The 16,785-nt window shown below is 39.8% G+C and overlaps 1 protein-coding gene and 1 long non-coding RNA gene across 3 annotated transcripts; one reads left to right on the plus strand and one right to left on the minus strand.

The window, feature by feature from the left end:
• LOC115572051 (transcriptional regulator Myc-2-like) lies at positions 1–4,165 on the minus strand. 2 transcript variants are annotated; one of them, XM_030401818.1, is made up of 3 exons: positions 3,920–4,165; positions 1,644–2,295; positions 1–1,343 (listed from the first exon to the last, which is right to left on the minus strand). In XM_030401818.1, exons 2-3 carry the CDS (start codon positions 2,284–2,286, stop codon positions 811–813), a joined length of 1,176 nt encoding a protein of 391 aa, XP_030257678.1. In that variant the 5' UTR covers positions 2,287–2,295; positions 3,920–4,165; the 3' UTR covers positions 1–810. The 2 variants fall into 2 exon arrangements, with proteins under 2 accessions (XP_030257678.1, XP_030257677.1); XM_030401817.1 differs by having other exon boundaries at positions 1–1,346; positions 3,920–4,156.
• Positions 4,166–9,264: 5,099 nt separating this feature from the next.
• LOC115573160 (uncharacterized) lies at positions 9,265–14,236 on the plus strand. Its single transcript, XR_003982228.1, has 2 exons — positions 9,265–9,316; positions 14,045–14,236. It is a non-coding gene; the product is annotated as an uncharacterized LOC115573160 (long non-coding RNA).
• The last annotated feature ends 2,549 nt before the right edge of the window (positions 14,237–16,785 follow it).

Below are 16,785 nucleotides of genomic sequence, written 5' to 3' on the forward strand. Positions count from 1 at the left end.
TTTGATTGACAAACCTCCAACGTCTGAAGGGCTTTTATTTTGAAGAGTTTGCAATGCCTAGTGTACTTCCTCTTGTGCAGCTGGTTTTAAATCAACTGAAGAAGAAAATATGAAAATAAAGACCATTTTAACACAATAAAAAATATACTAAGGATTCCATGCTTCAGGGAGTGATTATTGATCAAATAATATTAAATTATTGATCATGATCATCATCGTTGTTACAGTCAGATGCTGAATTTAAATGTATTTTTCCAGATCAGACTTATGAATTGTTATTTATTTTTTAAACAAAACAACATTTATAAATTAAAATGTGCAGAGGATGAAAAATAAAAATTAAATAGATACAAAGAAACAGACACTGATGACCAACCAGCAGCCAGCAGGTTCCTGCGTACGGAGGACTGACACGGCCAAAATCAAAACAGATTCAGATATTTTAGTTTTTATTTGCTTCTTAATTTTTTCTTAATTCTCCTGTTCATTTAGTTATTTATCACATTTTCCTCCCATAGAAGTTTGAAGGATCATATATAAATACATAAATAAAAAAATGACAAAAAAAGAATAAATTAATAAATAGATGGTACTGATTTGTTTAGCCTTTTATTTATTACTTTAATTATTTTGTCCTTTGGCAGTCTTAGTCCTCCATACCTGCGTTCAGTTTACATTATTTTAGTTACTAAATAAAAAAAATAATGAATAATTATTTGTAAAACATGTTCATTATCGCTCAGATATTCTGAGTTCAGTTTCTCACATGAAAACAATTAAAAAACGAGCTAACATTAAACTAACACAGGGTTACTGTAAAGTCCTCAGCTGCTCCAGTCTGTGTTTCAGCTCTCTGCTCCTCTTCCTCAGCTCGTCCTTCATCGTCAGCAGCTTCCTCTCGTCCTCTCGGATCTCCGTGATGAACTCGGTCGCCTTTTTCAGGATTAACACCTTCGCCGCTTTGTCGTTGTTGGCGACCGCCGGGACCTCGTCCCTCAGAGCCATGAAGCTCATCTTCAGCTCGTTCCTGCGCTGCCTCTCCAGCACGTTGTGAGTCCTGCGTTTGTCATCGTCCTCCTCGCCGTCGGACCGAGGACTCCAGCACCTGCGGCTGCCGCTCTGCCTCGGCGCCGTCGGGCAGCCGCTCTCAGTCTTTGACCGTTTTGGCCGGTGGCTCGCTGGCTGCTGGGCAGCGTAGTTGTGCTGATGGATGTTGATGTGGGAGCGTTTCAGGACGAGTGGGGAGGCTTCTTCTGTCCGCCGTGACGTCTTCCGCCTGTCCACCGTCACCACGTCGATCTCTTCATCCTCCTCACCGCCTTCTGCTTCCTCTTCTTCTTCTTCTTCTGAGAACAAACAAAGAAAACATTCAGGTGTCAGTGCTGAGAAACTTCACAAGGAATTTAATAATAGTTTTTGTGCATCATAATTTCCAAAACGTAAAGTTTTCACATCAAACAAAACTCTTCTCCTCCAGAGCCACATAAGATCTTTTACTATGTTTTCCTGCACTGAATAGTTTCAAACATGATGAGAAAACTGACATTAGAGTGTGATGTTGGTGGAGTGCTCCTGACTGATACAACTATGAAAAGAAGACCTGGAACATAATAACAACATAACCTTTCAAAATAAAAGCCCACCTGATTCACTGTCACTGCTGCTGAGTGGCGGTGAGTCCAGACACAGCTCTGACGTCACCTCCATCGGCGCTTCATCGCCGCTCTTCTCGCTCAGCGTGCTGTATGGAAACACCACGGACGGGTCGATGCAGTCCGTCACTGCAGTGTGGAGGTCCTGCAGGTACCCTGAGCTCACCTGAGAGCTGATCACCTGCTGACCAGCTGCTCCGTCGGTGCTGCTGTTCGTGTTGTTGGTTGCCGAGGAGTCGCGGCGGGCCCGGAGCGACGCCAGCCTCTCGGACACCACCTGCTCCAGCTTGGTGGCGGCGGCGAAGCTGCTGCTCCACATGCAGTCCTGGATGATGAAGGACTGGAGGAGGGCCGCAGAGGGGTTGCAGTCATCATCCAGCAGGTCAGACACCGCCTCCAGGTGTTCTGCGGCAGACAGCGGGACGTCGGACAGCGAGGGCCTCCGGCTGGGCGACAGGGGAGGCGTCGGCAGCAGCTCGAACTTCTTCCAGATGTCCTCTCCGGGGCCGGGGAGGAGGTGGCTGCGTGTGGGCAGGTAGAACTCCTCCTCCTCGCCATCCAGGAGGAAGTAGGGCTGAACGGTGTCGTAGTCGTAGTCGTAGTTCCTGCTGGACATGGTTAACACCGGCGGCATCACGGCTGCCTGCCAGGAGACAAAACAGGAGGTTAGACTGAGCAGGTGTCACCTGACAGGACCGAGCTGAAGAGCTTTACTTTACACAGAACAACATTAAAGTGTTACCATCTGAGTACAGACAGTAATCCAAACCTCTCAGCTGTTTCACAAGCAACCTGTAAATGTCTATTATTCTGTGGTCTCCATCCTCGTATTCCACTACAGCAGCATCACACGAGTGTAACAGAAATCTAATATCACTAATCATTCAGATTTCCAGCTAAATCTGCACTGGAGAGATTTTGGACACAGGAGAGAAACCATACAGCTGCAACTCTGACTGTTCCTGTGTGAATACTTAAAGGATTACTCATAGCAGTGACACAAACATGAGTTTCTTCAAGTTATTTAAAATTAACCACAGAGAACCATGAACACTGTGGAGGGCTGAAGCAGCACTGGGTCAACCTTTCACCTATTTCTTTCTTTCTTTCTTATGTTTTTTATTTTGGCAGTTTTGGTCTTCCATACTCAAAAAGTGGTCTTTAACTTTATAAATGGAAAAGCCCTAAAACAAAATGTCTGTTTCACATTCACACAAAACTTCATGCTGGAAAACTGTAGTTTAGTTTTCTATTCTTTGTCTGTTCAAGTTCAAAATATCACTAAAATATAGAGATTCTTCATCGATAGACGTCACTTTACAATTGGGCATGTAACAATACAAATATAAGTGCTAATAAAACAAACAAACCAATAACTAACTTTCTGTTCTGTGATAGAAACTGTAATACCAATAAAATATAAAAACATGGTGTTAATCTTCAGGTGCTGTCAGGTGTCAGCTGCAGGTGTAGTGAACTCTGGGACTCGAGTTTCGCTGAAGGCAATGAATGACACATGGTTTGACCAAATATTGACAGGTGAGGTGTTCAGCAGAGACACCACCAGACTTCACTCATCGCAGCTCAACTTTTCAAACTCTCTACAACTAAAGGGGGTTTCGGTGACAGCTGTAGAAATACGACTTGTGACTACAGTAAAAACTAAATGTAGAGGTTCATTCGGCGGCAGTAAATCCTTCAGAGTTTTACAGTATAACTGTCACACAAAACTTAATCCAAGAAACAGTAAATTTAAGATTATTTCATTTATAGTTGGAGGTTTTAAAGGTTGAAATGTGGCTAAAATATACACATTATTATCAATACAGACCACTCTACACTCCGGCATATAAAACACAGGTCAATAAACTGATCGACATCTCATACCTGTGTGCCATATGGACGAAAACTGTCACCAACATTTAGTATAGATAAACTTTCAAATATAACATAGATAAATGTGTGTTTATGATGATTATTCTGTCAGAGTCTGTTAAAAACATGGCTTGTTCAAATATTTACAGGTGAGGTGTTGGTGCTCTGCAAATACACGAGCAGCCACCAGCCTCCACTAACAAAATCTATTACTTCATTTTTAAACTACAAAAATCACAGTTGTCATTAACAGCTATCAAATTACAGTTTGTGAGCTTTTTACAAACTCACTGCAGGGATAAATTCGGCATATTTAATAACTGATTTGGTGGTAAGTTTTCTCCGTGCAAGAGGGAACTGGAAAAGTCTCATAACCGTTAATTAAGACTCACCGTTACGACTCCCGGAATAAAGTTTGACGGGACCGACGTGAAAACTGAGCGAAGTCCAAAGGTTCCGTTAAATCTTCAGTTTGAGTTCGTTTCACCCAACAGAACCCGTGTGTGACTGATCCGGTCCTCTCTCAATCAATAATCGATACCGGTGATGCGCTGCGCTCCCCTGATGCTCTGACGGTGAGTCACCGACACAGGGACATTTAATACCCCGCTCTCATTTTTCCGTCTTCATCCGCTCACATGACAACTTTCGCGCCAAATGACAACTACGTAGTAAACTAAAGCGACTCGTGAGCGCGTCGATGGGAGCGTGAACAATAATCCAGCATGTGCTCTTTCAGCAACAGTTAATTTTGTTATAAAAATCCTTCATGCGGAGCGATAAGATGCGTTAACTGTGGGGACTACTTTACTCCGCGGGTGTGTAGTGAAGTGGTGACGTGTGAGGGTGGTCCGGTAAGTGATGCTCGGAGTTCCGGGAAGTGAGCTCCAGTGATTCGGTCCAGAGAAAAACCACAACATGAAAACACAGAGAGGGTTACATGACAACAACAAAGGAAACAAACAAACAAACAAACAAACAAACACATAAATACATCAACAAAAGCATGTAGGTAAGAGACAGTGTTTCAGCTTTACATGAACATCAGGATGAACTCAACAGTGCAGTTATTCTGACACATGATCAATTTACAAATCAGATCTGATAAACTGATGATTACATCATTTATTATAATATTGATACTTTTAAAAGGCACAATCTATTCTGTCTGTCTTTTATACAATGTCTTATTTTGATGATGATACTTATATGTATTTCGTTTTTGTCAAAATCATATTCTTTCTTTTAAACTTTATTTTATTATATTTGATTCAATATTTAAAATCAATTTCATTTCAACATGTGATGTTTTTCCTCTCTTGAATCGAGGGACTAAGGACAGATGATGTTGTCACGATACAGACTGTAAAGCCCACTGAGGTGATGTCATTGTGATTTTGGACTGTATAAATAAAATTAATCTGATTGACACATTTTTCTTACAATATTCAATTTAAGCTTGTTTTTAATATTTTATTCGTTGTCTTTTATAATCTTAACTATTCATTCTATTACGATGATATTAAGTCTGTAAACCTGTTTCTGTGTGATCAATCACTTGTTAAACACTCTGAGTTGCATTTTGATTTGTTTGAAAGGTGCAATAAATAAAGTTTGATTGACTTCTTGGTTGATAATATCAGACAGGATGAACAAACCTTTCATATAGTGACATTTTACACGTTTTAAACTTTTATTTGATTAATCATTGAAGCAGTTTAACAACCATGTTTCACATGAGTACAAACCATCTCTGTCTCTGTGTGTCACTCATGATGATGATGATTAATATCACATATGTCTTTATTTCATCTTGTTGAGTTTATACGTCTGTTCCTGAACATATATCTGTCTGATCATTAAACACAGTTGTAGCAGAATAACGACCTGATTGTGTGATTATTATGTGATAACACCTGACAGCAGCTTTACTCCATCACCTCTCTCTGTCACACTGCCGCCCTCTGGTGGCCACAACGACACATTACTGGTATCTTTAATTTCTCTCTTGTTTAATCTCGTTTTCAGAGTTGGAGGAAGTATTCAGGTCAATTAAAGGAGTTACACCACTGACAAAATACTGTGTTACTAGTAAAAGTCCTGCGATCAAAATAACACTTCAGTAAAAGTATGTAAATATAAGAAAAATGTACTCAAAGTATTAAATGCAAGTAAAATGTTCCTGCAGGCTGTGACTGTCCTTCTCTTCTGTCTGATTGTGACTCGTCATTAATGTAAAAGCAGGATTTTCCTGCACTGTTGTTTGTTGAGATGAAGCTAATTTTGAACTATTTTTTGATTTGTAAGAAATCTGACAATAATGACAAATATCTAAATTAAAATTATTCAAATATTTAAACAGAACAGCAGCCACAGACACGAAAAAAATATGGATTGAAAATAATTTAAAATTCATATTCTAAAAACATTTTATTTAGCCTTTATTTTACCAGGAATATTCCCATTGAGAACCTCTTTTACAAGGTGAGTCCTGGCCAAGAGAGGAGCATAAAGACTTTCATCTATCTATTTGCAACATTTTTAGTTGTTAAAAATAATAACCTACCAACTGACTAATTACTTAATCGACCAATAATTTCAGATGAGCTGGTGAGCAGTTTAAATTCTAACAAAACATCATATTCCACAAGTCCTTTTTATGTTTTGTCTGTATGTGTCATATTTGTGCCGCACCTCAGTAAATGCTGCCCTCTCGTGGCTGCAGTCACACACTGCTGCATGCCAGGTAGCATGTAGCATGTAGCAGGTATTGTGTCTCAAGTCTGTATTACATTTAGCAGATAGCTTACACTTAAATCAACATACTTTAACATGTTATACTAACAGGCAATGACTTAATACATGTGACGTCATAGATTTAACACTTTTTTGTTGCCCTCCAATATTTTGGAGCCATTTCAACATCATCCACAATTATTTTCATTCCTCCCAGCAGTCCGCCTTGTTGGAGAATAGAGTCCATCAGCAGCATCCTTTTAATCAGGTCATATGTTACTCTAAACTACACAGGTACACTCGATGGCGGTATGCACATCATAGAAACGTTATAAACCGCTATAATAGAGATGCACCTGTCCCGTTTTTCCCAGAATTGTTCTCTTTTTTCAACAGCTCCACAAGAAACATAAATTGATTACATATTAGAAACATTTTCTTTTTTTAAAGATTTTTTCTGGCATAGACACCTTTATTAAACAGAAGACAGATAGGAAATATAGGGAGAGAGGGGGGGACGTGACATGCAACAAAGGACCTTCAGCCGGAATCGAACCGGTGTCGACTGCGTATGCGGCATGCGCTCTAACCACTCGACCACCTACGGGCCGAAATATTTTCTTATTTATGACTGATCAGAATATCACGTCACTGACCTCCTCATGCAATTCCTATGAGCGCGATTGACTCAGAATCAGATTAAGAATCATAATTCCTTTATTGGTCCTGCAAACGGGGATATCCGCGTGTCACAGCAGCCTAATCAATAAACATTAATAAAAGTACAAAATAAACAATATATAATAAAAAGGTAAGAAATAGATTCTTACATACATAATGTGTACTAGTGCCCCGCCCCTTTCTGTGGCATCATCCCCATGAAGTCATCATTCACATTTAATTTAATTAATTTTATGGTAAAAGTACAGAACAGAAATCAGTAACACTTGAGCTGAGGTGTCCAAATTACCTGAATGCACCCGATTACAATATTAAAGTAATGTAACTTGATTACACTCAGTTAGTTTTGGATTAATAACAAATGAAGACCAGAGAAATTAAATATCAATTTAAAAAACGTATCTTTTGTGTATCCTGTTAACAAGTGTTTATCTGTGTTTGTTCTATTCATTTTTATCTTAACTTTTGACAAGAGAAGTTACAGTAAATATGATGCAGTTGAGTTTCTCTGGCAGGGATTCGAACTCAGGATAAAAGCAAACCACTGAATACAGAACTGCTACTCTACTGACTGAGCTATACAGCTTTAAATAACCAGGGAATTCTCTGGTTGAAATCAGGTAAACCACATCAAATAAGTCCCGCCCACAGATTTTCTGACAATCCAGGTGGTGCGCGTCAAAAGGGGCGGTCTCCCTCGTTTCCCGCGTGAAAGTTGCGCATTTCCCTCCAAAACCTCAGATGTGTATAAAAATGGCTGACTAATCGGCACTCTGTTTGGAGCTGCTCTTCTCTGAGGACACGAACACGGTGAGTAAACTGTTCTGTACGAATCTGCTTTATGTGTCCAGTTACCTGCTCAGTACAGGTGTATTCATGTCTGTTTGGGAGGTGTAAAGATAGTTAATACTTATTGATCTCAGGTAATAAGTCCAGGTGATGTTCCTTCATATATCAGCAGCTCCACATATTAACTACCGTCATGCGCTGTCTCAGCCCAGTGAGTTCTACTTATGTGCGGGTTAAAATGGAGCCAGCCTCCCTCTCATGTTGTGAGATTTCTTTCTACCTCAAATGTTTCTGAAATAACTCTGAACAGAAGCTGAAGACTTCTCATTTATCTGTTAACTGTTGAGGTAAATTCAGCTGGAACATAATCCTTTAATTACAGCCAATTAAATCCGTGATGGACGTTGTGTTTTGTTCCATGCACCAAACTCCATTGCGATTTTCGTCAGTTTTATCTCTGCCATGTTAATTACATGAATAACGCACAGTTAACTAAACTTTGGTCACTATCTAAATACAAGACGGTAGTTTCGGTAAAGTCGGCATGAAGTCTTTTAAAAATGTATGTATTTAGAACGGCATGAAAGCTGTTTAGCTAACGTCTGCTGGTCAGTGTAAGTGAGTGGTTATGTTATGCTATGTTAGCTAGCTGACTTTAAAGTTGTTGCAGATGCACTGCACGGTTTGGAAACACGTTAGCAGCGGCTCAGCTGCCTTTATTAAAGGGTACTGATACTATAACGAGCTTATAAAGACGTCTGAGTCATTTAATCGTCGTGTTTTTACAGACAGGTTTGCATGTTAGCTAACGTGTGTGTCTGTTGGAGAGTGTTAGCATTATCCTGCAGTGTAATGTTAGCTTGTTAATACTAGCATCGTTACAGCTGAATATCTGAGTACAGCGCAGTTAGCTAACAGGCCCCATGTGTTGTGTGTAATAATGTCTCAGTATGTTAGTATGTCAGCATCTAGAAGGTCATTTTGAGCAGCTAAAGTAGTTTAACACACAATATGCAGCCTCACTGTAGCTGCACAGAATGGATTCAGTGTGTTTGTCTCAGTTCTGGTTTAATGTGATATTTAAATCACTGCACTGACTCCCTGTGTGTCTAAAGATAGACTTTAAAATCATATTACTTGTCTATAAAGCACTATATGTTCTCAGGATTTAATACATTTGGTTAACTTTTGGTTTACCTTTAAAAAACACATTTATTAAATCAGATTCTAGCTGATTTTATAGTGCAGAGTGATGTGAGACTCCTGAAGTGATGTCATGCACATGGTTACAGACTGTTATAGCATTCTTTATTATGAAATTAAAATCCTGTTAGAAATCCCCTCTTTGCCAGATGTGTCTGTAATCTGATTACATCTTCTTTTTTACGGTTATAATCAGAATATATATACGCAAACAGACACACACACACACACACACACACATGCATGTAGTCATCATGTTATACTAAAGTACTTCCTCCTCTCCCCAGGTAAACAGTGGGACTTGTCTTCAGCTTCAGGTGGAACAGCTCTGACCTGTATGGTGATCAGACCCGGAGAGGAGAGACACCTGGTCCAACAAGGTCAGTGCAGTATAGGTGCAAAAATTAAAGGCAGAAAGTGTGAGATTTGTCAGTTGCTGTTCATTAATACTCTAAAATCAGTAAATGATTCTAGAGGATAGTCGAGTCTCATTCATAGGTCGTTGAATACCGACAGTTTGTGTTGGTAGAGGCCACTATAATGTCTATGTTAGGACACTACTCCTTAAATTTAGTAGTATTTTAAATGTTTTTTGTTTACTGAGAGGAAATATAAACAGTCTGTCTGTTTAGAACGCCTGCATTTATTTGATCTCATTTATATATAATATAAATGATATGATCATATTTTATTTAACATGTATATCTACACTGTTCAGCCACAACATTAAAACAACTGACAAGTGAAGTGAGCATTGATCATCTTGTTACAATCAAATGTTCTGCTGGGAAACTTTGAGTTCTGTCATTTCTGTGGAGCCTCTTTGACAAACACCACCCACCCAAACACCGTTCAGACCAACTACACCCCTCATGGCAAAGAACCCAAGGTGTCAAACTGGCCTCCTCATTCTCCAGATCCCAATCCAGCTGAGCATCTATGGGATGCGTCAGAACCAACTCCCATCCATGTTGGGGCCCCCGTGGATCGTTCTTGGCTCTGACTGCATCCAGTGGAAGCTCAGTTGGATTGAGATCTGGGGGATCTGGAGGCCAGGTTGACACCTTGAGTTCTTTCCCACGTTCCTCGGGTCGTTCCTGAGCAGTTTTTGCAGCATTGCAGGCGCGTTGTCCTGCTGGGGGGGCACTGCCATCAAGGAGTGCTGCTGCCATGAGGGGGTGTACTCGGTCTGCAGCTGTGTTTGGGTGACTGGTGTTTGTCAAAGAGACATCCACATGAATGCTAGGACTCATGGTTTCACAGCCGAACATGGAGTTGGAACACAATGATCCATGTTATCTATTTCACCTGTCACTGGTTCAAATGTTGTCGCTCTCAGTGTTTACACATGTTAAATACTTTATGAATTAGATCAAATAAATGCATTTAGGCACTGTAACCAGACTTGTTTATATTTCCACTCAGTAAAACAAAACCTGTTTAAATGACTTCCTCTTCCTTTGAACCCTGTGGGGTTTGAGCTGGGACTTATACATTTTAAATGGACAGCTTCATTTATGTAGATTCAGCATTAACATGAGCCTCAGCCTATTTGACCAGCAGGCCACTAATAAGTATTCAGTTTCTGATGTGCAGCTGTGCGGTAGTGAAGTTTTTGGTTTAGAAGCGGTTCTTGTGGTCTCATTCATGGTAAAGATGCAGCAAAATGAGCTCTAAACACCAGCAGAATGACCGGAAACATGTTTATTTCTGTCAGCCTGTGTAAGGTTTTGCTTGAGCAGTTGTAAGTTTGTCTACGTCCTTTGAGTGTATAAACTATGTTGAACAGAGCCTGGTGTTAACATTGGCATTCTTATTCGTGGTAGAAGTGCAGTGAATTGAGAGCTACAACACCATCCGAACTGAGCGGAAACATGTTGTTTTGGAGGCCTCGTTGTATAGAGCTGTTTAGGGACAAAAGTTCAGTGACAGTCATCCAGTTGTTAGTGGTCTGCCAGGCACACCTGGTGTTATCATTGTAAGTTAAAGGTTCACTTGACCAGACTTCAGCTATCTTCAATGGCAAATGCCCGAGTGCTGTCCATCGGAGCTGTAAGGTGTGTTTTCTATGAATGGCAGTAGTCAGGCCTTTGATCAGCTGCTGGTATTGGTAGTAGTGTATCCTACGAGCCCTTGTGCCATCCCGCCAACTTACAGGCCCCTGTTGTTACACACCTATGGTATGGTAGAATCGTACACAAAGTGTGCGTGTTTAGTTGGGCCTCGTGCCTGGCTAGGGACATGCTCAGGGCCACGGTAAAAGCTCGCCTGACGCCACTAAAGCGGCTCCGGTCTCTGCCCTCATCTGTCCATGCCGATCTCACTCGCGAGTTCAGTGTGTATGGGCGCGATGCCTTTGCTTGAAGATAATGTTGAACCTCTGTGATAAAACAAAATGAAAACAATTGCAGTGAATTCATTTTCCTTGCAACTGTTTGCAACAGCATCCTGCTTGATAACACCATGCAGAGATCATTACAAAGCTGTTACAGGGCCCTCGGCCTCACTGCCCAGCAGACCACTAATAACGATCTGATTGTGTTGTGGTGACATTTTTCGGTTGGAAGCAGTTGTTGTGGTCATGTTCATGGTGGAATTGCAGCGAACTGATAGCTACAGACAGCTTGAGCGGTTGTTAGCTCGTCTTCCTCCTTATGAGTGTACTGAAGGTTGTTTTCAGTTCAGGTTCATCTCCACTTGAGCGCACAGATGTGCGTACAGAGAGTGCTTGATAAGCTTTATGAAGCCTTTGAAGTTGTAGTTTTGCTGGAGAAACATCGCGGTATAAAGCTTTTCAGGCTAACAGTGTTAGCTAAACTATGTTGAGCGCAGTAAGCTACGACAACCAGTTCACCATCGTAGAGTTCTAGGCACAAAAGTTCAGTAACAGCAATCCAGTTGTTAGTAGTCTGCCAGGCAAACGTGGTTATCAGGCTCGTGTGAACCGACCAACCAGAGCAGACTGAGGCCCCACCTCAAAACCCACAGGATTCAAGGAATGTTTTTACAGCTACTGGATATAAAAAAATGTATATCTTGAAATAAAATGCATATGAAAATACAAGTCTTCTCACTACTAACAACTCGACTCTCTATGAGTCCTGTTAATAGGCCACAAAGTGCGTTATTTGATGACCTGAGAATGAGACTCAAAAATCAGCTGTCTTTCTACAGAATTGCTTTATAAGTATGCCGACATCACCCAGTTAATCAATTGATTAATAATTGTCCTCCATATGCAGCACACTGGCTCTCAACTTTCTGCTTTTAATGCTGGATATATTAATCTATAATAATACATCATGTTTGATCAGAGAATATTTAATATTGTTTATATAAATCTGCAAAGTAACTAGTAACTAAAGCTGTTAGACAAAGTGCAGTGAAAGTATGAATAATATAGTTAAAAACTCAATTTATGCTAAATATGAAAAGTATTTAACATGTATATCTCCACTGTTCAGCCACAATATTAAAACAACTGACTAGTGAAGTGAGCATTGATCATCTTGTTACAATCAAATGTTCTGCTGGGAAACTTTGAGTTCTGTCATTTCTGTGGATCCTCTTTGACAAACACCACCCACCTAAACACCGTTCAGACCAACTACAGCCCCTCATGGCAAAGAACCCAAGGTGTCAAACTGGCCTCCTCATTCTCCAGATCCCAATCCAGTTGAGCATCTGTGGGATGAGTCAGAACCAACTCCCATCCACGTTGGGGCCCCCGTGGATCGCTCTTGTCTCTGACTGCATCCAGTGGAAGCTCAGTTGGATTGAGATCTGGGGGATCTGGAGGCCAGGTTGACACCTTGAGTTCTTTCCCACATTCCTCGGGTCGTTCCTGAGCAGTTTTTGCAGCGTTGCAGGCGCGTTGTCCTGCTGGGGGGGCACTGCCATCAAGGAGTGCTGCTGCCATGAGGGGGTGTACTCGGTCTGCAGCTGTGTTTGGGTGACTGGTGTTTGTCAAAGAGACATCCACATGAATGCTAGGACTCATGGTTTCACAGCCGAACATGGCATTGGAACACAATGATCCATGTTATTTATTTCACCTGTCACTGGTTCTAATGTTGTGACTCTCAGTGTATACACATGTTAAATACTTTATGAATTAGATCAAATAAATGCATTTAGGCACCGTAACCAGACTTGTTAATATTTCCTCTCAGTTAAACAAAACCTGTAAATGTTCAAATTTACTTCCAAATTAAATTAAAACTCCATGTAAATAAATTATGAAAGGTGATTTCAGGTTAAATACAACTGAGTTAGGGACTCAAACCTCCACAAGGAGACTCAAAACTCAACAAAAATAGACCCAGGTCTCTTTGTGGAGGACAAACAACTACCACCAAAACAAAACCTCCACACACAAACAAAACCTCCAAAAACAATAAAAACCTGCACAGACACAGAAACCTCTAAAAAACCAACACACAAACCCCCCTAAAAACAAACAAAAACCCCCCTAAAAACCAAACACAAAACCCCCCTAAAAACAAACACAAAACCCCTAAAAACCAACACACAAACCTCTAAAAACAAACACAAAACCCCTAAAAACAAACACAAAACCTCTAAAAACAAAACACACAAAACCCCTAAAAACCAACACACAAACCTCTAAAAACAAACACAAAACCCCTAAAACAAACACACAAAACCCCTTAAAACAACAAAAACCTCTAAAAACCAACACACAAACCCCTAAAAACAAACACAAAACCTCTAAAAACAAAACACACAAAACCCCTAAAAACCAACACAAAACCCCTAAAAACCAACACACAAACCTCTAAAAACAAACACAAAACCCCTAAAAACAAACACACAAAACCCCTAAAAACAAACAAAAACCCCTTAAACAAACAAAAACCTCTAAAAACCAACACACAAACCTCTAAAAACCAACACACAAAACCCCTAAAAACAAACACAAAACCTCTAAAAACAAACACAAAACCCCTAAAAACAAACACACAAAACCCCTAAAAACAAACACACAAAACCTCTAAAAACAAAAATAAAACCTCTAAAAACAAACAAACACTAAACCTCCACAAAGAGCCATCAAACTACCACTGCTCCTCTTTCTCTTCCTGCAGGTGACGGACGAGCAGCTCAGACGGATAAGACGAGCCGCCACAGGACCTGAAGCAGGAAAACTGAGTATCGTCTTCTGATGAAACTCCTTCAGGTCGTGCAGTTGTTTGTTGACTCTGGTTTCACCTGCTCAGACAGTGAGCACTGTTGTCTTTGCTGGTTATTTACATAATAAAACCTTTTCTTGAATTACACTCTATTGTGGTTTTTATAGATTTTTAAAGAAGGTGTTGAGTCTTTTGATGGAGTCCAATGTCTCCTCTCAGTGGCATTTTCAAAGCTTTAACTATATTTGATGTATACATTTTCTTTCTGTAATGGAGAGCAGGGCTTCCATTACCTTCAGTATCTATTCCTATTCTGGGAATGACTGATTTAGAAACCATGTGTTGTTTAATAATGTCTGAGTAAGTTAGCCTCTCTCCATCTCTTATCACATGAATGAAGCTAACAGCAGCTGTGAGAGTTTATAACGTTTCACCAGCAGCTGATATGAAATATAGCTGAAGTGCTGCCTGTGATGTCACCAAGCAGACAGATAAAAGGTCATGTTGAGCAGCTACAGTAGTTTATATGATCCATTATGCAGCCTCATTGTTACCTGCACTTTAAAATCATATTACTGGTCTGTAAAGCACTAAATGTTCTCAGGACTGAACACGTTTGGTTTACTTGTACGAGGATCAGGAGGGTTATTTAAAATGTTTGTTCTGATACAGTTACTTATTTAAAAATAGTCAGTAATGTAATTGAAGTAAAACTGTTCACTCATCTAATTCATAACTGTTCACTGTGTACTTCAAATAAGTACATTAATTTAATGCATTTTTATCTGTAGCTTATTATATCAGCTTTTTTCCCCCGTTCTGTCTCTCAGATGCTGTTTTAATGTCTTAATGTTGTAGTTTTGATTACTTATTATGTCTCTGAATGGATCTCTGAATGAGGCTTTATTTGACTGAAGGTTTTTACATGTCAACCTTGTTTTAAACCAAGTACTCATTAATATAAAATAGAAAACGGGACCTGAAATAAATCCAAAAGGCCTTTTAGTCAGGATAGTTCACAGGCTCCTCAGCTGCACCAGTAATGGTCACATTTTTCTCTGAATGCTTTTTTTCCACTCTCACTTCACCTGTTTGTTTTCAGCTAATTCAGTCCAAATCTAAATATGCTCTCTGAACTTTAAATATTAATGTTCATGTTTTTAATGTGATCACAGCAAAGGAAAAAGTGTGTGTGCGGCTTGTGGTTTCACTCTATGAACAATTTGAACTTACAGAAACAATATGGTCCTGGCACAGATAGTGCTTGGGCCCTAATAATACAAAAAACAAATGAAAGTCTGTCAATTTGATATTTTAATTTGGTCCTTGGATGTAGCAGCAGTACCCAATCACTAACAAACTTACGTTACAGCTGATCAAGTGGAGAGCAGTCAGGGGAAGAGAAAATAACAGTTGCAGCAAAAGGTTATCTCTGTGTTAATTTGACAAACAGGAGTTGAGGTCATTGGTAAGTTCTTGTCTTGTGATCTGATTTTCAGGTTTTTTGTTGTTTCTTTCTGATTTTGCACATTTAGATGTGGCTTTGTTTTACAAACAATGTCTGCATCTTTTGTTTTCCTCACACAAGAACTCAGTAAGACTTTCAGAGAAAGGCAAATCCTCCCAGTCCATAGAGCTTGGCAAAAAGATTTTGTAGACTTGTCTGGTGAAAAAACATTTTCCCTTGGAGCTGTTGTGGTCAGGTGGGGATGGACTGAACCATTTGTTGGGTCGGGGGTCTTTCCAACAGCCTCCTCCATGGATGGGTCTTTGACTTTATGGTCCTCCAAGGCCCACTTTCTGTTTCATGCAGCTAAAGGACACAAATGAGAACAGGGATGGTTGAGAATAAGATGCTGATGTAAACAAACAATTTTGGAAATGTTTAAATCTGTATGATTATAGCCTGAGCAGAACTGGACTTTTGAGGCCAGTACCAATATTGACAATTGTTTGTTTATATCAGCCATAAGTACATTTTTAAACATTAACAGTCTTGATACAAATACCTTAGACTTTATCAGGCTAGTAGCAGGACTATAAACGGCAATATTAGTCTGTCAGCTAGTTGAGTGTCCTTTTTTTCCACAAATCCAGGCTGGCAACCCTACGCTATAAGGATGTTACATTAAAACCTGGATACAGTGTTCGAGACAGAGCGGTGAAGCTAAAATGGTTCCACTTACACATAAAATACACAGATCTCCCATGTTTTTGTTTTTTTTGGTAAACTTTATTAGTGAAGACAAATCTTACAAGCAGAATAATTTCCAGCACGAATTCACTTTGTTACTGAGCAAAATAGTTAGGTACAATATAACAATATAACACAACGAAAAACAAAAACTGGAAAGCCATAGGAAGAGAGAAAAATAAAATAAATAAATAAACAAAATTAACAATTTTCTGAGGTCGGATTAAGAGGCACTTTCAATGAGTCAAAATATACAGAAAGCCCTTTCAAAAAAATCAGGAAATGTGGGGCAACATTCATGAATTTACACCTGTGAATAACATATTTTGCAAGTATTGTAAGATTGTTTAACAGAAATTCTAGTTCTGAGTCCTCCAAAAATGATGCCAAGTGTAATATTACTATAAGTTAAAGCTGACAGAGACAGACTGTTGTGAGATCCACTGATTACAGGTTTTACATCTTCCATGTTGTACTTCCGCCGACCCGGCAAGCTAACTTC

This window comes from Sparus aurata, chromosome 21, assembly GCF_900880675.1.
Source record: "Sparus aurata chromosome 21, fSpaAur1.1, whole genome shotgun sequence".
NCBI lineage: Eukaryota > Metazoa > Chordata > Actinopteri > Spariformes > Sparidae > Sparus > Sparus aurata.